Consider the following 20,592-nt stretch of genomic DNA (forward strand, 5'->3'; position numbering starts at 1 on the left):
TGTCACTCCTGACTTATCCTCAACTCACTGATAGTAAATGGTGTATCAAGATTACTCAGACTACTATTTCTTCTCTCAGGAACATTTGATACATGTCTCATTAAATTATAATATAAAATCATTGTTAAATTGTCTGAACTATGCACCTGGACTAATGTCCGTGCAAATATTTCTGCCTTATCCGAATCCTTGACACTCCCTCCTCCGCCCCCCCCCCCTGCAAGGTGGGGTTTAACAACGAGTACCCCAGTTAAAGACAGGCCACCAACACTACCTCAGCTCTCTTACATCTGCTTGTATTGAGTGCCCATCACAACTGCTGTTATGTAAATGCTTCCATTTACTCCATGTCTCAGAAAGCCTGACAATGACCTACTACAACCAATGAGCCACCTTTCATAACTCATTTATGTTAAAAATACTTATTGACATGATAAAAAAAAAATGCATAGATGTATTTAACAAAAATATATTTACAAAAACAAAAAAATAACAAAGGAAATATTTACAACGTAATCGATTCTGGCACATTCTTTTTCTGTTGCACATTAGCGTGGGTATACAGCACTTATTCCATTACACAAACTTCATGTGTGTTCAGTTCTATTTCCTCATAGTACATATTCAGATTCAGATTCAGACAACTTTATTGATCCCAAGAAGGGCAATTCATTTGCAGCTTACCCAGTCCATACACGCAGCTCGAAAACTCACAGAAAAGGTAGTTATATGTCAGAGGCAACAGATCAACATACATGAGTCGATACAAGGAAACGAGCAGCAATAAATAAAATAAAACATTTTGTTATAGTTCATATAAATAACCGAGTTTAAAAGAATGTAACAGTCATTTAAAATGACTACTGTCGGTGTTTAGTAGCCTGATAGCGGAAGGAATGAAGGACTTATAATAGCGGTTTGTTCTCCTAAGGGGCACATTATAACGATAATTATAAAAAGTAGGGGGGACAGGACACAACCCTGGGGTGAGCCCATATTTGAGACCTTGGTGTTGGTAGGCTACTCGAGTTGCACACTGTGAAGCGCCCCAGACATGACATATGCAATGGTTTGCGCAAACCGTGCGTACAATTTATAAAAAGTACACACAGTGTTTTAGTCGATTGCATGGTGTATGTGTGTGTGTGTGTGTGAGCGTGTGAGTACTGTGTATTGACTACAGCAATGAATTTGCACACATCTCCGATGTTCTCTTTTCTCAATTTGTCTGTACCAGGAAGTAGCCCATATTGTTGAGGTGAATGCCCTCACCCCTGTCTTCTTTGTGCTGTAAGGGAGGTGCAGAAGGCCCCGGGGACACTAGGGGGCTCCCTTCTTCTTTGGGCAGCTGAGAGGGGGCCGGAGCTGGAGTGTGTGAGGCGGAGCTTCGAACCAGCTTGTGAAGTTTAGATATGAGCTGCTTTCTGTGTCTGGACAGTGAAAGACAAGAGTTGAAGAGACCAAGAGGTAGTGAAAGAATAAAGGTGAGATTGTTTAAACAAATGAGAGTATGATGCATTCTGTTGTGTTTTTTAAATTAAACAGCGGTCTTTTTGTTTGTCAGTTTTGTTCATTTTGATTTTAAAGGCAATAGAATTGGATTTTACCACATTGAAATCTGTAATATCCCCCCCCCCCCTTCCTTGCGTTTGTAACAGTCAATCATGGAGGTGCAATGATCATTGCAACCTCCATTGTTGATTCAGAGGGTGCAAACTGGCATGTGCTCTCTTCCGGTGCATGTGACATCAGTTGGCACTTATCAGTGGTTCAACAAGCTGGGCTCACACAGGCATGAGTTGGAAGAAGACACTTCCTGTGCAGCTCAACAGATGAAAATGCAGGCACTGGATTGCCAAGTAGGGGTCACCATTGCACGATGAAATGCTTTCTCCTCAGCCAACCAATACTCTCTCATCCCTGGACTGCTTTTATCAAGTTTCCTTTGCCAAAAATCAGTGTGATAATTGACAGGCAGCAAAGAAATATCAACAGCTACATGAGCAGCGCTGAAACCACAGTGTACGGTTCCTGTGAGAAATGTGCTGAGCTGCTGCCAGTGTGAGGGAGATTTATTTAGTCTGACCATGAATGGCTTCCACTCAAACAACAGAAGCACAATAAGTGCAAAGAAATGGCTGGGCAGAGTGACATAAACCAGATACAGTGATGGGCTGTTTGCCGCAGTTAGACTGGTCAGAGGTTATGACCTCATAGGGCAACACCAGCCACCAGCGTGCAACAAGGCGGCTCAGAAATCATCACAGAGTCCTGTGGTGGAGACACGTAGCACATGTCCCCAATTTAAATACTAATGTCAACCCAGCTCCCTCAGTCTGCAGCTCAAACCTGTAAGGCTCACTCGCGCCATCGTACTTTCAAGAAAATATAATAAACATTTTTATCCCTTGGGGCACTTTGAATAGCTCTTTCCAGTTTCCTGTGATGTGTCAAATCCAGTGTGCTCACGCTGAAATTGTCCTCAGCTTTAGGTCTTACACCTTGCAATGCGTGTTATGTTTACTGACAACACATTTACCTGCGATTTTCAAAAAATGTAATAAATATGTGTGCTTCAGACAGAATCCTTGGATGTAGGACAGGAGAATGAGAGGAGATATGTACCTGAGGATGTAGACCGCCAGCCCTATGAATGTCACGAGCACGCAGGCTGCAAGCACCCAGGACAAGTGGAAGGTCAGTGTGGGACGGAGTATGGATGGGGACACTGGGAAGGAGGAGGAGTGGTGGGAAAGGAACTCTAATTACATTGATCATCAACCACTAATCAGCAGTAATCATTACATTTCTTAAAGCACACTCAAAGTATATTATTTCAAGTTATTTTAATTACTGCTTATTTGCTAGTGATATTCTGCCCTTAAATTTGTGATAGTGTGAATAACACCCATTTGGTACATCCACATGGTACATCAAGATATATAGAAGGACAGGTCTCCTATAAAATCTTTGATTTTATTTATTTATTCAATAATTTATTTTTCCTACAGAATATTGTCAAAATATCAGTGAACACAATTTTGCTTTCCATTCAGTGGTGGAGACCGCAAAATTTACAATACGCTCACTTATAAACACAGATGTCCAACAATTATACAGGCCTACAGCCTTTCTGATGTGCATGAACATACACGCACATGCACGCATGCACGCACGCACGCACGCGCACGCACACGCACACGCACACGCACACGCACACGCACAGTGTCAGGGAGTGCATTTACCTAACTCTCCAGGTGGTAATTCATTCTCAGACCAATCGCCAGACCCTGTCATAAAGGGGTCGAGGGGGTTCTAAAACGTAAATTTGCACAAAGAGAGAGTATTGGAGGGAGGGGGGGGAAAGGAGGAGAGAGAGGGGATTGGTTATCTGAAATTCCTGTCTACTCTGCTGAACACTGACAAGACAACGTGTGAAACTGCAACACATTTAGTCAGACAGAGTGCCCACTTACAGTTTCTGAGCCGACGTGAACTTCACTGGAGGCACTGGGCTCTGGGGCTGAAAGAGAAAAGGGCTGCGGTCATTCCACTACTCAAATATTCCACTGCGCACTCCCGCCTGTGTGGCTCTCATGCACAACAGTGATGTGTGCATTCTCACTGAAGAAACGCATTCACTTAACTCTGCAATGGAACACAAATCACTTAACTCTGAAATGGAACACAAATCACTTAACTCTGAAATGGAATGCAATCACTTAACTCTGAAATGGAACACAAATCACTTAACTCTGAAATGGAATGCAATCACTTAACACTGAAATGGAGCACAAATCACTTAACTCTGAAATGGAACACAAATCACTTAACTCTGCAATGGAACACAAATCACTTAACTCTGAAATGGAACACAAATCACTTAACTCTGAAATGGAATGCAATCACTTAACTCTGAAATGGAACACAAATCACTTAACTCTGAAATGGAATGCAATCACTTAACACTGCAATGGAGCATAAATCACTTAACTCTGAAATCTCATTGTTCTCAGCCAGGCTCAGAGACATCCTAGTTGTGTTTCCACCCTAACAATAGGGTACATTTACCCAGAGGCATAAGGGAAATCTTGAGTGACACACAAACACACGTGCTATATTTCCACATAAAAAATCTGACCCACACCAGCATCACACCTCCATGTCCTCTCCTCCCTGACCCCTATACCTAGCACACACTTCCCATCCCCACACTAAATGTCATCAAGGCACCAGGTGCCTTGGTGATAAAACAGATAAGGGATTACAGAATAGGTGAGGGGGGGGGGGGGGGGGGGGGGGGGGGTGCCTTTCAGAGACGTCACGGTGTGAAACAGCTGCTAAGCCCACAACACAGACAGGGCAGGTATTAAAATGTCATGGGCCAATTACTGGTCACATAGTCCGGGAGAGAAAGATCAAAAACCGGTCTAACCTTCTGAGAGAAGGAGAATCTAGAAACCAAATAGAGCATGACACAGTGAGAGAGAGGAAGACAAAAGCCACACGATCATTTTGAGTTTGAGTACCTACCAGGCTAATTTTGTGTCTTTATGCTACTCTCTCGTGTGACAGTTCAGTGAATGCACGGTGTGTTAAATTAGGCACTGCACTATGTCTTTTTTATTTGCATTAACTCCCTGAGAGCCGTACATGCTCTTGACCTGCGCTCCGCTTTTATTGTGCTAGACTGCATGTAGCTGTGTATATACACGTGTTGTATGTGTGTCATTAAGTGAGAGTACATGCATGCTCGACTGTGACCGCACATGCAGTCACGCGTTTATATCTGTGTGTATGTGTGCAACGCGTTTGCATGTGTACATGAATACGCGTCATGCGACTGCAAATACTATTAAACATAAAATATCCTCGTAAAAGGGTTTAACAGAGCAAGTCCACTAGTTAAGATATACAATGAATTTTAATACAGGAGTATATACGTGCTTGTGCGTGTGTGTGTGCGTGTGCGTGTGCGTGTGCGTGTGTGTTCCCTGCAGAGGTGAGACTCACCTGTCCATGAGCGTGCATACACAGGGGGGCTCCAGTCGCTCCACTGGCCCAAATCAAACTCCTCCTTGGCCCTGACGCGCAGCAGGTAGGCGGTCCGTGACAGGACGTCGTTGATGGTGTGGTGCCCTCTCTTGGTGTGCACATCCTGCTACGAGTCCCAGAGACAGGAGTGGGTTTGAGAGTCTGGTGCAGGGCAATGCCACTGGAGCAATGCAGCATATGTTTGTGTTGCGCACAAATGGTTTTACTTTTAAAAAGTTCAATATTATTCAAAAGATTAAAAAATAAATTAAATAAATAAATAAAGCTTTGTTCACAGGCTCTCTACTGTGTTACTGGTTGAGGTAAGATGAGAATTCAATAAAAATAACTGGGAAGGGAGTACCTTCGATGACTTCCTCAAATGTACTCCCCCCTATTTCCAGTTTTTTAATTCTGACCTATTCTGTCGACATGGGTATTGACAGAGCAAGAGTACATGTCAGAGAGGAAGCATGTGGACTTTGAACCAGTTTTCCATTGATTGGGTCAAAAACGAGCTTGCACATAAAATTAACTGACCACTCACACGTCCTCACGCACCCCAGCCCCACACACAAACTTAACAGCGCTTAAGACATTAAGGGTGACCTGGTCAGGAAAAAAGACATAAGGAAAGCATTTGGTAGGATTTTGCAGGTATCTATAACAAGACATAATAATAAAATAATACAATAACATGACATAATAATGCATTATTAAAGGTATGCGTTACACATAAATAAAATACTGTTATTTACATCCAGGTCCCTGGGTGTAACTACCATTATTAAATCGTAGTGACTGAGCTGAGCAGCAGCACTCTATATCGGGGCAGTTTTGTCAGGACAGGGGTACTGTTAAATATCTCTCACCATTTCGTTCGCCTCCCCGTTCTGGATGGGGAAGTACTGCAGGTGGAACTTCAAACGGTAGAAAGCTGAGCTCCAGGTGCGCGGGTACTTCCAAGTCACCTTCAGCCTGTGCTCCATGCCGTCCTGCGCATGCACCGTCACATTGGCCGGGGGGTCCGGTTTAACTGCAGGGGTTAGATACATCTGCATCACTTCTACGGCCAGGTGCGTCAGGACTGGTGTATAGCACAGGACTAGTGGATTCTCAGTCATATTGGTGATTTGCAGGGAGTGACCAATAGAGTGTGTGGGGGGGAAAAAAGCGAAGCAAACACTGAGTCGTGCATTCACAGGTGCTGAGAGAACTACAGAACACCTTGTGAAGAAAGAGCCAGACGGAGAGAAGACAACGAAGCGAGTCGCATTAGCAGATGGGCTCTGGAGGTGGGCCCATAAGCTACTGTTACCATCCTGTGAATTTGCGTAAATACATTTTTTTAAATGGTCAATTCTCAAACTAATAAAGTACATGTATTTTCCTGTCAATGCAAAACCAAAAAGAGAATAAAGACCCTGATGGCGACTGGCACAGTATCATCTGATTTTTATTTGATCCTTTAACTAACAATACGAAAAGGGGGCTTTATTAGTCAGTAAATCAGGCTGCACGTTTATGTGTATTTGGGCCAAAGGCTGAGAAGCACTGCCCTGACCACAACACTACCTGAGGACAGAGAGAGCCAGGCAGGCGACAGAAAGGCAATACTCACTGATGTTCTTCGGATGGACCTGAATGGTGGGACTCGTGACGTTGCCGGTAACGCTGGTCAGGCACAGGGTTGCCTGGAAAGCGCTCTTTTCCACATCCCTGCGCTCCAGCACGCACCAGCAGCGAGCCCGCGAGGGAGAAAAGGAGCACTGCTCCTCCGTCAGCTCGCCGTACAGCCTGGGGTGAGAGAGATGGTATCAGACGAGACGCATCATTTCCAAAATCGGCAAGATATTCGCGGCTCTTTAACGGTAGAATTACACTTGATAGAGTCCAATACGCACTTCAAAGAATACATAACATAACATAATGAGGAGAACAGGCTACTAGAACTAAATTAGTTGTCTGATTACCTACAGGTTAGATAGTACCTAACACTGTACCAAGCCAAGTCTTGAAAATCCCCAGAGTTTTTGCCTTACATCATATATCTTAGTACAAGTAGCTTTCGTACTGCAGCACGTGGGTACTTGCAAAGAAGATTTTTTGTTTTGCTACCAGGTACCAGTCTCTAACACTCACCCCATCTTCATAATGAGAGAGCACTGTGGGGTCGGGGTCACTGATTGATTGGCTGTCCAATCACAGCGGATCTTGCTGGTGGGTGTCCTCCTGTAGCAAGAGAGGGTGGGCTGCTCTAGAGGGGCTGAAAGAGAGGGAGAGGTATGAGAAAGGGTTTTTTATTTAATAAATGTGCATATATTAACTGAATTGTTCCCTATGTAAAGTTTGGTGGCCCAATACTTTTGGCCTGTACTGTACATGCACTTACATACAACAAACCGTTTGCTCCCCATAATTCTGAATCCTGACTCCTCCAGACTCCAGAACAGACTGCGATTGGGAATCCCACAGGGCAGCACATAATTGGCCTTGGCAGTGTCACCCCAGGAAGGAAGAGTTCCCATTGGCAGGCTATTCTCGTTTTATGAGGTACCTGCTGTCTGTCTGTGGTAACTGTGCTACTTGTATAGTTCGCCAGTGCAGTAACTGTACAGCTAAGCTGGTGAGCTACAGAGTGAAAAGAGTAGTGGTTTGCTTAAAAAGTAAAATGTAATGTAAAATGAACAGACAGTTCCTTTAGAAAAAATATATAACTAAATTATATTTACAGACTGTACATATATCCAATGTATTTGTATGCACACAATTACATAGTTTGAACAGATTTTGTGTAACCAACAGTTTTACTAAAAAGGAGCTGCCATTTTCATTTTACATTTGTAGAGTACCCTTAGTTCTAGTAGTCTTCTAATAATACGGCATAAACTTCATGACACAGATGCAGTACTTCGGCAAATCCCTCTCCAGCCACCCACACCAAACCATTGAGACATTTAATGACATATGTCGGAGAATAAATACCAATATATTTAACTGCAGTAACAATAAATATATATATAAACATTATAAATATAGCTATAACAATATATGCTATCACAATATTAAAACCTTTTATTTACTTATTTTATTTTACAGTATCTGTCCAAAATTAATTTGGGGAGGAACTAGTTACAGTTAATTACATGACAGCCTCACGACAGTCTTTTTAGTGGAACAAGTCAACTAGCCTGGATATAGTACATAATACAATATATGGCCAAAAGTATGTGGACACCTGACATTCAACATCTCATCTAAAGTTATGCGCACTAGTATGGAGTTGGTCCACCCTTTGCTGCTATAACAACCTCCACTTTTCTGGGAAGGCTTTATAGTAGATGTTGGAGCTTTGCTGCTGGGATTTGCTTCCATTCAGCCAGAAGAGCATTAGTAAGTAAGGTTGGGCACTGATTGGGCAGTCAAGTTCATCCACACTGTTCTTGACAATTTCTATATGGACCTCGCTGTGTGTCCGGGACATTGTCATGCTGAAACAGGTAAAGGGCCTTACCCAAACTGTTGGAGAAGCAATGAATCATCTAGAATGTGATTGTATGATTGTATTAAGACTTGCTATCACTGGAACTAAGGGGCCTAGCCCAAAGCATGAAAAACAGCCCCAGACCAAGGGCCATCCAGATACTTTTGGTCATATAGTGTATATGAGTACAGTGTGAGTAAAGCTATGTAAATGCATAGATGTGGCATGAGTAACGTGCGCGAATGACACAAGTAATGTAGGTGCAGCACGTATGCACTCACCCGCAACAACGATCTCAACGGAAAAAACCTTTCTCCCCCCTCGGTGGCAGCTGTAGTTTCCCTTGTGACTCAGACGGAGGGGGGCGAGCCGCAGTGTGCCCCCTTCTTCCTCTCCCCTCGTCCCGAGACGTCCGTTCACCCTCCACTGCACCCTGGCCTCCCGCCCCTCTGTCCCCGGGGCCCCAGCGTACGCCCCGTCTGAGCCAGATGCGTTGGCGTTTTGCACCGCCCCCCCCACCTCGCTCCCGTTCAGCCCCGTGCCCACCCCGCCCCTCTCCTCCATGGTCAGGTTGACCGTGTCCCCTGCACCACCGGCCAAATCCGGTTCCTCCATTAACTCGGACCGGTTGGCGCGGATGGTCTCCACACCACCGTCCGGCCTGGCATGGACTCCTTCCTTGCCCGGCCCTTCTCTGACATCGCCTTCTGTCCTTCCTGTGGAGGCCCCGCCGGTCTGTGCGATGTCCACACCGTTCACAGAGATCCGGCCACTGCAGTGCAGGGTCACCTCAGTACCTGGGGCCAGCACCTGCACACCACGTGGAGGAGCTGGAAAGGGTCAAATGGAAAGGACTTCAGTCTGTAAATATGGTGCTTCATGAGGGGTGGGGGGGAGGGGGGGGTCAATATTATTTATAAAGATCACAAATAGGTACCAAAAAGGCTTTGAGGTGTGTGGGTGTGTGTGTGTGTGTGTGTGTGTGTGTGCGTGCGTGTATGTAAGTAGCTGACACAGTGGTTGTGGTTAACTGGGCAGCCCTGATAAACACAGCTGAATTGCACAACTAAGCAACTGCATGTTTCAGTTCCTCTTCCCATCTCTTGTCATTCTCTAATATGTGCACACAACCAACAGTTTAATACATCCTCCCTTTATCGACCCATCTTGTCCATCAGATTGTGTGAACATTTTAACTTCCAGGAATTAATTAATGTTATTCAACTATGCCACTTGGTGTCCCAGAAATTGATCTTCCAACACGTAAAGGTTGAAAGCTCAAAGTTTAAATTTACTCTGATGTATACAGACCCCATTTAGTTTCTTCAGGGTTAGTCAAAGTGAAATTATCATTAGCAATCAGTATTCAGGAATGTTCTTTTTTTCCCGATTAGACAGTGGTGAGAAAATAACAGCGTCCATTTTAAATGTCACCATTTCGTTTATATGCTGATCAGATGCCTTTATGTGGGCAAGAACATATTAATACCACTTATGGCACATTTTTTTTAATCTTCCCTTGAAAAAAAAAAAAAACGACAATCTTAAAAAATCGCATTTACTAGCCATGCTGATGAAGCGTCTGATATTGTATGTTGGGTTTCATGTGGAAACGGGAACAGCCTATAATTTAAATACTTCGTTTTCGAAGCTGAGGGTAGGCCTACATTTTGTAAGTCACTTTGCGACACAAGTGACCGGTTCCAGTAATAATTTGTCAACAGAACATTTAACTGTAGTTGAGATGTGCAATATGCTTAATGAAAACAAGACGTTAAAACACATCTGAAGCCAATGAGTAGGCTAATCTTAATTGTTAAGGTCATAAGTTCATGAATACAATAAATTAATATTGTCATAACCTACGTTATAATGGATAAATGCTTTCGAAATACTACTAATGAAAATAAGCAAATGGGTAAATAATAAGCCTACTGAACAGCTTAAACGAATTAATACAAAGTAAACAATAATAAATTGTTAATCAAACTAACAACAACAGCAACAACAAAAAGACAAACCTTTTTGACGGCATATTCCTTCTTGAAAACATTGGACCTGGATCTCGATCAAAACACCCAAAATGAGATGAAATGTAGTCCAAATACGCATTTTCATCGCTGTGATGTCTCTCTCATACCTCTAAAGAAATTGACTAAGTATGCAGCACCAGTTCAGAAAACAACGATGCTTTTTTCTAGTATTATGCAATATAAAAATATGTAGGCTATTATGTTGTAAAAACTAATCAAGCAGAAGCAGATATCGGTTGAAACTACTGTGTAGTAACCGATATGGGTTACTACAAAAACCTCTGTAGCGACAAACTTGATATCTCCTTTAGGTTAACCGTTAACCTGTCACAGCGTTCCTTCTCAAATTAGTACTGGACCCAGAGAGGATGAGAAAGAAATACGTGTTCACACTTCTGTGGTTTGAAATCCAGAGGATGACAGAGCCGCAAAAGGAAGACTTGTCACTGTTGCCTTCCCATTTCTCTCCACAGACATACGTATATAGGCTGCTGTTGGTCTAGAAACCCGGTCTTGCGAAACCTAGAATTATTAAGACAAGTGCGGTATGACTTTACCCAATCCTTTTGAAAATTATTTGTATATGCTAAACTCAAATTAAAAAAAACAAGTAACCATAAGCGCAACGGCAAACCACAACAATGCAATTACATCACTAGCCTATAGAAATCACAAATCAGAGCAAAATACACAATAATACAGTAAGCCTACGTGCATTAGATGAAAGTAGGACAATACATTGTCAAAAAGGATGCGTCAATATCCATCACACAATTTATGTGTTATGAATGGAAACTTTAACAGCGACTGTTGAAAGTAACAGAACGTGTTGTCCTTAACAAGGCATGTAGGTGTGTTTAAAAATGACACGTGATTAGTTGTTTTTCACATTTTTGAGTGTAAGTGAGAATTCAGCAAGCAGGTTGAACAGATTGTTCATGTTCACACGTCAAAGAGCTGCTAAACCGATCTAATATTGTATGGTTCAATCATTTTCCCCTTGACCGTTATGTTGCCAATCGCGTCACTTATGTAATGCAAAATTAACAAATAAACAACTGCTTAAAATGAAAATACTCTTATTTACGTTATGCCCTACAGGTCCTGCGCAACGTTTAATGCAGAATTTAGTTGCCACTGTTAACTGATGCTTAGCGATCCTCAGTAGGCTCATGACAGTTGTCACAATATTATATCTTTAAAAAGTATGTACATCAAGTAAAAGTTTTTCTTGGAATTCTCAAAACAACAGGACCTCCTACAGACAATGGCAACATTTCCTCACTGAACACATGTAATGGCTATATACAATTAGCATTTTTTATTTTTGTCTCTGTGGTACAAATTACTTGGTTTTCCCCCACTCTCAGGTTAGTCCGACTGACCGCAGCCTTCTCTTCGCAGTTTTAGTCATATCTAACTAAAGTCCTTTCCCAATCAATGAAGACAAATCAAAACATGCACACACCCAAAACAAAAGATACATGAAAATGAATAAATTCCATGACTCAAATGGGTACGTTTCCCTCAACAGAGGGACACTGAATTATTTATTGACCACCCTTCAACCTTTCCATTCAGCTTGAGCACTAAGACCCAACAGTCTTAACAAGAGTTACAAGGCCTGATATATTGGATACATTTGAAAACGGCCCAAACACTCAAACATGTTCTGAACATCCAAACTTTGACCCACCCTCTTGTGCGTGAACAAAACCCTGTCACAGCTTCCATTTTATTGCCAGATGTCTTCCTCTGGGGAAAACAATGAGAGAAGCAACAGTACGCACAAATATTGAGAAGAATAAGCACTTCTTATGTGGGGGTGAGTCAAAGCTCTGGTACGTTCTCTGTAATACTGTTTTCTCTCAACAAATATGACAAACCCCAAAAACAGTACATCCCAAATACAGTTAGCGAGATGTCAGCATTCATATCGAGGTCTGTTGGTCTGTCCCAACTGAGAAACTACAGACCAGTCCAAGGCAGGACCATTGTGATTTGTGACTCCAGGACGCAGTGCAAACACTGTGAGAACCTGAAGATGCAGGCTATTGAAGAGCTAATGAGTGCAGTCCTTTAATATCTCCACAAGTCTCCATTTCAGTTCTTAATCAGATGGGCCACACCGATCTGAGAGAGCTCCCTTTTTAAAATAAAAAAAGTCCAGGCCAGCATGACCTAGAGAGGGGTTTTCTTGTTCCAGTACAGCGGAGCCCAAGGCTATCTGTGAGTATTTCGCCTAATCCTGTGCAGTGGTGTGCCTCCAGGCACAGCCCAGTTCGACCTGCATCTGCCAGGGGTAGCTCACCGTGGGCAAGAGCACCAATATGGTGCAGAAAAGGAGGGTTTGAGGGGTAAGACTGAGTGCTAAATCCTGCAGTGTCCAGTAAGGTGAATGTGGCGTTCTCACTGAGAACTATTGTGTACACAGCTTCTGAATGCTCACTTGTACAATTCCATGTTGTCCTGGCAGTCCAAACATGAGGCTTCAGAGTCCGCTCAGTAGCCAACGACTAACAATTCTTCAACTCTTGTTGATATAACTTGGCCGTCCTCACACAGGCTACATTAAATTAATGAGAAAATAATAGCTTTCATATGATATTGTATTTGAATCAATGTAAGTTGTTGTGTTTACTTTTTGAAAGAGATTAAGAAAAGTTGAGTTTTGGGTTCATACAGATGTGCCAAGTGAAGCACACACCAAGTTGGTGGGATACACTTCAGGAGTGGGAGAGCAGCAGCATCCAGAAACTGATGGTGACTGACTGACCGTTTCTTTGGAAACATCAGCTGCCCCAAATAAGCCGAGACCTTAAAGTTCACTGACACGAGGCTTTTTTAAGAGTTTGTAAGGAAAACAAACCCTTGAGGGAGGGAGAGAGAGAGAGCGATAGAGAGAGAGACATAAGGGGAAGGAGAGTAGGAGAGAGAGAGATAAGGGGAAGGAGAGCAGGAGAGAAACAGGAAACTGCCAAAGTGTGATGGGAGGCAACTGTTCAAAGAATCAGTGCAGTGAAGCAGAGACAGACGGACTGGTTGCTGGGGAGAGGCAGATTGTAGAACGCTCTCGCTCACAAAGCCTAGATCTCAATGTGAGATCCCAATACCGATTCATCAATGGTTTCAGGGGTAACACTTGACATACGGTAAGTACACCTTGATAAAGGTGTCACCATGTGTACAACAATTTGGATATATATTCAGAACCAGAACAGCCCCTTATCTGTGATTAATCCGATGAAGGTCTATAATAATATTCCCCAAGATTCCCTCTCATTTCTCTCTCCATTTCCTGTCCTTCCTGGCTTCTGTCCATCCCTTCAGAGTGAATTCATGGGTGGGATGACAAACATGTATCTACAGATTGAAGCCTATGTTTACAATCAAAACTGAATCACACTGCTGTCACACCTACACTGCATTGCATTTTTAAACTTTTTTAAATTAATGAGCGTAACAGTTCTGTCTCATATTTGAATCGTATGAAAAAATCCTTTGTGTCGGAACGGAAACAACTTTTGTTGTCATCTCCTTTAGAGAGCATTTCTTCAGAAAGAAAGGTGTATGTTGCTTGGATGCCCCCCCCCCTTCATGGGAGGGAACAGAGGAGAGAAGGAAAGTCAGGAGTCACCTGGGTGTCAGGAATTCCCATTGAGTCTCTGGGACACTCAGCAGTGGCATCATGGCGGGTACCTTTGCCTGACATGCCCAGGCACAGACTGGGGGGGGGGGGGGGGGGCAGTCCCGCTAATCTCAGAGAGGGCGCGGCATTGGTGCCACGCCCGGCACAGTCATCCGGTGGGTCTTCCTGCTTGCTGCTCACTCGGCGAGGGAGCTCTCCTCAGCGATTGGGGGGGGGCCCGGGCTGCTGGCGCCGCTGATGCGTGCCCCCACCCCTCGCCACCCAAGCAGCGCCTCCTGGGGGGACGAGAAAACCAAAACCCTTGAACAAGCAGTTCTGAAACAACTAACCTCTTTTCTTCATCAGAACCACCTGCTAGACCCTCACCAGTCTGGCTTCCGATCCGGGCACTCAACAGAGACTGCGCTCCTGGCTGTGACGGAGGCACTTGCCACTGCAAGAGCCTCACGCCTCTCCTCTGTCCTGATCCTTCTTGACCTGTCTGCAGCTATCGACACGGTCAACCATAAAATATTCCTCTCCACCTTGGCTGAGATGGGCATTGCCGGGACTGCCCTGTCTTGGTTCGCTTCCTATCTTGCAGATAGGTCCTACCAGGTCACCTAGAAGGGGTCTGCCTCTGCTTCTCATCCCCTTGTTACGGGAGTACCGCAGGGATCTGTACTGGGTCCTCTGCTGTTCTCCTTATACATCAAATTTCTTGGTTCAGTTATTAATTCACATGGCTTCTCCTATCATTGTTATGCAGATGACACGCAACTCTTCTTTTCTTTCCCCCCCTCGGCCACACAGGTCGATGATAAGATATCTTCCTGCCTGGCTGACATCTCCACCTGGATGGCCAGCCATCACCTGAAGCTCAACCTCAACAAAACTGAGCTGCTCTTCTTCCCATTCAAGACCTCCTTACTACGTGAGCTCTCAATCACGGTTGATGGCACCACAGTGACTACCTCCTGGATGACCAACTGGACCTCAAGGAGCACATCAAGGCAACATCACGGTCCTGCAGATTCCTTTTGTACAACATCAGAAGGATTCGACCATACCTGACGACGCACTCTACCCAGCTACTCGTCCAGGCTACAGTGACCTCTTGCCTTGATTACTGCAACTCTCTCCTTGCAAGCCTGCCAGCTTGCGCCATACAGCCACTACAGATGATACAGAATGCCGCTGCCCGACTCATCTACAACCTTCCCAAATTCTCCCACGTCACTCCTCTGCTGCGATCACTCCACTGGCTACCGGTTGCTGCCAGGATCCGGTTCAAAGCCCTGACCCTTGCCTACACTGCAGCCAACAGGACAGCCCCCATCTACTTGCAGGACATGATTCGATCCTATGTGCCTGCTCGACCACTCCGCTCTGCGGCAGCAGGGCGCCTTGTAACACCTCCCACCCGACCAAAGGGATCACAGAGCTTCTCCACCCTAGCTCCCCAGTGGTGGAACGAACTCCCCGTCCCTCTCCGAACCTCCCCCTCACTACCCATCTTCCGCCGTGGCCTGAAGACTCATCTCTTCAGACTATACCTAGACTAACTACCACCACGCTGTATATTTCACTCTAAATCCACCCCCCCCCCCCTTTTACGACACTTGTTACATGTTGCCCCATCCCAGCACTTTTTGGTAATTTGTATTTGTCCTAATACTGTAGCTTATTCTTCTGCCTAGTTGGCTTTGCAGAGGTTAGGTCAGAATAGTGTGAACTAAGCTGTGTTCTTGGCTAGAAATAGCTGTACAAAATAAGTATTGTATCTTATTGAACCTGTGTTTAGTAGTTGTCTATGACCATGAAATGCACTTTTTGTACATTGCTTTGGATAAAAGTGTCTGCCAAATAAATGTAATGTAATAATGTAATGAGAAGAGAAAGGGCCTTCAGACCATCCACCATGAAGCCCAGCGGACCTGTCTTAACTTGATTCTTACCCATGATTCAAAGCGTCCACGTCGAACTTCTGTTAGTCAAGTGTTAGCATCTGGGTGCTAGTGAAATCGCTAATTGAGTCTTGTGCAACAGAACATTTTTCGCTTCAGCCCAAGTTGCCACATTATGGTCTGCAATGAACTGCACACTTTCATTTGCCCATGTCGTCACTTATCACTAGAGTTGGACTGAGTTTTACGCAACCAGGCTGGGGAGGAATTGCACAGAGATCTATGACGTGATGGCAGCATCAGTTTTTCCCCCCTCTGTGCATGTGCCCCCCCCCCCCCCCTTTTGGCTTCACCCCGAGCCTGCAGTCAGTGCCCACGTTAGGGCACGTGGCGCAGACGGAGAGCCGGGTGCGGTGCTGTCGAGCCGAAGCCTCACCTGTACGGCCCCCAGGCTGATGGGCCAGCCCCCAGCGGAGTCCGCCCCAGGGCTGCGGGCCAGGGTGGGGGTGACGGCGCTGCTGCAGGCGGCCTCCTCCTGGGGCCCCAGCAGCGAGGAGGAGGTGGAGAGGGGGGCGGCGGGGGCGGGGGTGTAGGCGGGGCTGCTCTCGCCCCCCCCGGGGGGCTGCGGCTGCTTCTTCTTGCGCAGCGTGTCGATCCAGCTGGCGCTGTGGCGCGAGGCGAAGGTGGCGAGCGCCAGGGAGCTGAGGCGCATGTTCTTCCCTGAGGTGATCAGCTCCCCGAAGCCCTCCTGGTGGGCGAAGGCGTACCCCGAGCGCCGGGACCCCGCCCGCCCCAGCCGGCCCAGAGCCCCGCCTCCCAGCCCACCCGCACCCCCGCTGGCGCCACGCCCGCCACGACCGCCGGGCTTCCGCTTCTTCTGACGGACCAGCTGGGTGTACCGCACCTGAACGGGTGAGAAAAATACGCGTTATCAAGCTGAACTTTGCATTTTTCCCTTATTTCCGATGAGAATTTAAATGCAGCGTTCTGGTGCTGTGATGCCCTGGACAAGATAATAAATCCATCTGAGCTTGAGGGAGAGCAGTTCTTCAGTGTATTTGTTTATTTATTTTATTTAATTATTTGACAGGGACAATACACATTGATTAACATCACTATTATGTGATGTAAATGTGCCAGATTTAGCCAGATCGCTAATTTCCATCTGTTGTCCCTGGGCAGGGCTGATGTTAACACATTAATAACATGCAGACCAGACTAAAAACCACAGTACAACATTAAAAGCACATAAAAACAGACACACAGAGCTTGTAGGCAAGCAGGCATGAGCAAGACAGAAGCAGCCACATGCGAAATGTACATATTAGAACTAGCCCTGGTGGGATGAGAAGGACAACACTCGCTTGAGTCAATATTTGTTGGACACGGACAGCGAGGAGTTTAGAGTTTCGATATATTTGGTTAATCATCAATGAAGCAAAGGAACATCATGCTAACATTGTGTTATTGACACTGACAGACTGGAAGACAGCAGGGTGACATTCTTACGCCCTCCTTCATCCCCTCCCCTCCCCTCCCCTCCCCTCCCCTCACCGTATCAGAAAGCTGGGGCTTGAGGTCCAGTTTCAGAAAGCGGAAGGCCAGGACAGGCACAATGCACACCACAGTGGCCAGAGCAATGGTCAGCCACACCACCGGCTGCCCCAGGGTGTTCTGGGCACTTCCTGTGGGCAGAAACAGAGCAGCCAATCAGATACACCTCTGCCACAACAGAACACGTGTCCAATGAAACACAGTAAAGTTTACAGGTCAGTTACGGTTTTGAGCTGTTAACTGCGGTGCAGAGCTGTTAATTCAGGCTCCAGATTGACTCTGGTTCGCCCAGGGCTTGGACAGAGCAGTGACTCACCGGCGAAGCAGAACTGATTGGGAAAGATACTGAAGAGGATGTTGCTGTGCATGGTGAACAAAATGGTGAAGTAGGCACCCAGGGAGCCCCACACAAAGAAATGGTTAATCGCTGTCCAGTAGCCAGTGTCCAGGGAAATCTACACACACACACACACACACACACACACACACACAAGAGAAAGAGCATAAAAGCCAAGAATATGATACTGTACACTCACTGTATATTTAATCTGATACAATACACCATACACTACACATGACACACCATTTGCAGAACAGTAAATTGCACATGCACAATCCCCAGCCCTGACACAGCAGAAATTCAGAGCTGCTTTCCCTTCCTCCAGCCCTGGAAGCAGACTCCAGCAGGCTGAATCAGAGCCTGTGATGGCCATCGGGGGGTGAGCAGATTCCCCTCTTCAGAGCCCTGCGTGTTTAAGGGCTCCTTCACTAAAGGCCCTGTGCTACTCTGATAAAGAGGGGTCTGCTTAGAACCACGTTCACTTTACTTTATTTCACCAGGTAGATCGACTGAGAGAGCAGCTCTCGTTTGCAGCCACGACCTGGGGAATTAAAGAGGGTAGGGAATGCAAGGGATTGCAGGGGTTTTATGATGAGATGTAGGGGGATGTTCAAGGGGCGCAGACGTAGAGAGCAAGTTCTTGTGGGATTTTGACCTGGACCCCAGGACTAACACCCCTCCTCTCCTAAGAAGTGCCTTGGGACAGCTAACAGCCAGAGTGATTCAGGAATTGATCATTTCCTCCAATGGATGGATCAATACATCCATATATCATTTGCAGTTAAATTATTGATAGCTGAAGTCAAGGGGAAAAACCCATGAGACTTCTCTCCCTGGAAATAGGAGGATAGGAGGATCACAGACTGAGCCACATACAGGCACTCATGTCCAAAAGAAACAACAGAGCTAAAACAAGTATACTGTACACACACCACCCAAAAATACACTATTTAACCCCCTCATGTCCACAGGAAACAACGGAGTTAAACATGTTGTACTCTATAGACACCGTCCAAAAATACGCTATTCAATTTTCTAGCACATTGGTTTTCAACCCTGTTCCTGAAGGTCTACCATCCTGTAAGTTTTTACCCCAACCCTAACAAAGCACACCCCATTCAACAGCTAGAGATCTTGTTGAGCTGCTAATGAGTAGAGTCAGGTGCGCCAAATTAGGGTCGGAATGAAAACCTATCAGATGCTAGATCTCCAGGCACTGGGTTGGGAACCACTGCTCTAGTGCCACATAGACACATACAGTAAACACCACGTACAGCACAGGACAGAGAGCGCACAGGAAGCGGGCCTCACCTGCACACTGACCACGATGACCAGGGAGGTGGCCACGGTAACGGCGAAGGTCTGGTAGTCGGCGAGGGGGATGCCGTCGTGGCGGGCCGCCTGGGACAGCACGCCGTAGGGGACGAAGAAGAGCACCACGGAGGTGTAGATGCCCTGCGCGATGCAGATGAAGAACTCCCGCTTGTTGAAGAGCAGGTTGAGCTGCCCGGGCTCGTACAGCTTGGGGTACTCCAGGCTGCGCTGTTCTGGGACGTCCTGGGATTGGGGGGATTGGGGGGGGGGGGGGCACACATATGGAGGGAGGGTTAGCGAGGGATAGACGGCAGAAAAACCAAACAGTGAGGGGATGTGTGCACGTGTGTGGGGACAAAAAGACAGGGAGAAGCCCAATTTAGGTTACACAGGCTTTAGGAGGATGACTCACCTGGTCAAAAATCCCCATGGCCAGCACAGGGAGAGATGTGTACACAATGTTGTAGAGCGTGATGAAGTACTGGTCATACACCGTCTAGAGAACGCAGAAGGGGGTAAGGTTATTGTGCTGAACAGTGCTTGATTTGAAGCTGCAGCAATTCAGGGCTCCCCTCTGCTGTTGCATGAGCAGTCTGGAGTATGAAGCCTTCAGCACTGGGCTCGGCCTACCACCCGTGCTGCCCGCCCAGCCTCGCCCCCTCACCTGGGCGGAGAAGCCGCAGAAGAAGCCAAACCAGAAGTGCACCATGGTGAAGGCAAAGTTCTTGTAGAAGAAGTAGCAGAGGAAGCGGCACATGCGCAGGTAGGACCAGCGGCCGTGCACCAGCAGGAGGCGTTGCAGGAAGCGGAACTGCGAGAAGGAGTAGTCCGACGCCAGCACCGCTTGGATGCCCTCCTGCCCGCTGATGCCCACTCCAATGTGGGCACCTGTAAGAGCGGAGAAGAAGGGATTAGAGTTAGAGAATTAGAGTTCTTGCATGTATAACAGCTTCTGTGATGCAGAGAGAGACTAAGGGGGAGATTAATGGGGGGCTATATTAATTTCTGCATAATCTTAATTCCTCATGCACTGAGCATATTCCCATTCCCCTCTTCTGTAGAACTGCACAGTATGTTTCAATTCTGCTTCTTGCAGTGGGGCTAAAAACCCCCAGGACACAGCATGCAGATTAGCACAGATTCTGATCCCAGAGTACTTCTGTAAAATATAAGCCTGCCAATCTGCTCAATAATTAGGCACCTCGAGATACATTTAAATAGGGTTTCAGAGGCAAAAGCAGAAGCATCTTTTTCTAACCACAGCTTTTTATACAGCCCTCCTTTCATTCGCGTTTGTC

The 20,592-nt window shown here is 45.9% G+C and overlaps 2 protein-coding genes across 4 annotated transcripts in view; both read right to left on the bottom strand.

The window, feature by feature from the left end:
- Positions 1 to 390: 390 nt before the first annotated feature.
- On the bottom strand, positions 391 to 11,360 carry il6r (interleukin 6 receptor). Of its 2 annotated transcripts, XM_035406076.1 has the most exons (11): positions 11,263 to 11,280; positions 10,540 to 11,073; positions 8,800 to 9,348; positions 7,177 to 7,300; positions 6,656 to 6,831; positions 5,907 to 6,070; positions 5,014 to 5,161; positions 3,477 to 3,523; positions 3,246 to 3,315; positions 2,626 to 2,728; positions 391 to 1,430 (listed from the first exon to the last, which is right to left on the bottom strand). In XM_035406076.1, the coding sequence occupies exons 2-11, from the start codon at positions 10,634 to 10,636 to the stop codon at positions 1,220 to 1,222; spliced, it is 1,689 nt and encodes a 562-aa protein (XP_035261967.1). In that variant the 5' UTR covers positions 10,637 to 11,073; positions 11,263 to 11,280; the 3' UTR covers positions 391 to 1,219. The 2 variants fall into 2 exon arrangements, with proteins under 2 accessions (XP_035261967.1, XP_035261976.1); XM_035406085.1 differs by having other exon boundaries at positions 5,014 to 5,158; positions 10,540 to 11,360.
- A 708-nt stretch (positions 11,361 to 12,068) lies between these two features.
- atp8b2 (ATPase phospholipid transporting 8B2) overlaps positions 12,069 to 20,592 on the bottom strand; it is a 49,341-nt gene continuing 40,817 nt past the window's right edge. For both annotated transcript variants that reach the window (XM_035432664.1, XM_035432656.1), the window contains 7 exons: positions 19,959 to 20,182; positions 19,707 to 19,790; positions 19,292 to 19,537; positions 17,957 to 18,095; positions 17,641 to 17,771; positions 16,523 to 16,990; positions 12,069 to 14,475 (listed from right to left, as the gene is read on the bottom strand). In XM_035432664.1, coding sequence (XP_035288555.1) covers positions 14,377 to 14,475; positions 16,523 to 16,990; positions 17,641 to 17,771; positions 17,957 to 18,095; positions 19,292 to 19,537; positions 19,707 to 19,790; positions 19,959 to 20,182 — 1,391 coding nt within the window. In that variant the 3' untranslated portion in view covers positions 12,069 to 14,376. The remainder of the gene's footprint in view (positions 14,476 to 16,522; positions 16,991 to 17,640; positions 17,772 to 17,956; positions 18,096 to 19,291; positions 19,538 to 19,706; positions 19,791 to 19,958; positions 20,183 to 20,592) is intronic.

Source organism: Anguilla anguilla, chromosome 1 (genome assembly GCF_013347855.1).
Source record: "Anguilla anguilla isolate fAngAng1 chromosome 1, fAngAng1.pri, whole genome shotgun sequence".
Taxonomy (NCBI): domain Eukaryota; kingdom Metazoa; phylum Chordata; class Actinopteri; order Anguilliformes; family Anguillidae; genus Anguilla; species Anguilla anguilla.

Excerpts from the sequence above, each read along its gene's own strand:
- il6r (XM_035406076.1), bottom strand. The coding sequence starts at position 10,636 with ATGAAAATGCGTATTTGGACTACATTTCATCTCATTTTGGGTGTTTTG. Across the intron at positions 6,832-7,176 it reads TCTCTCATTATGAAGATGGG|GCTGTACGGCGAGCTGACGG; the intron begins GTGAGTGTTAGA and ends CTCTCACCCCAG. Across the intron at positions 1,431-2,625 it reads CTGGCGGTCTACATCCTCAG|ACACAGAAAGCAGCTCATAT; the intron begins GTACATATCTCC and ends TTCACTGTCCAG.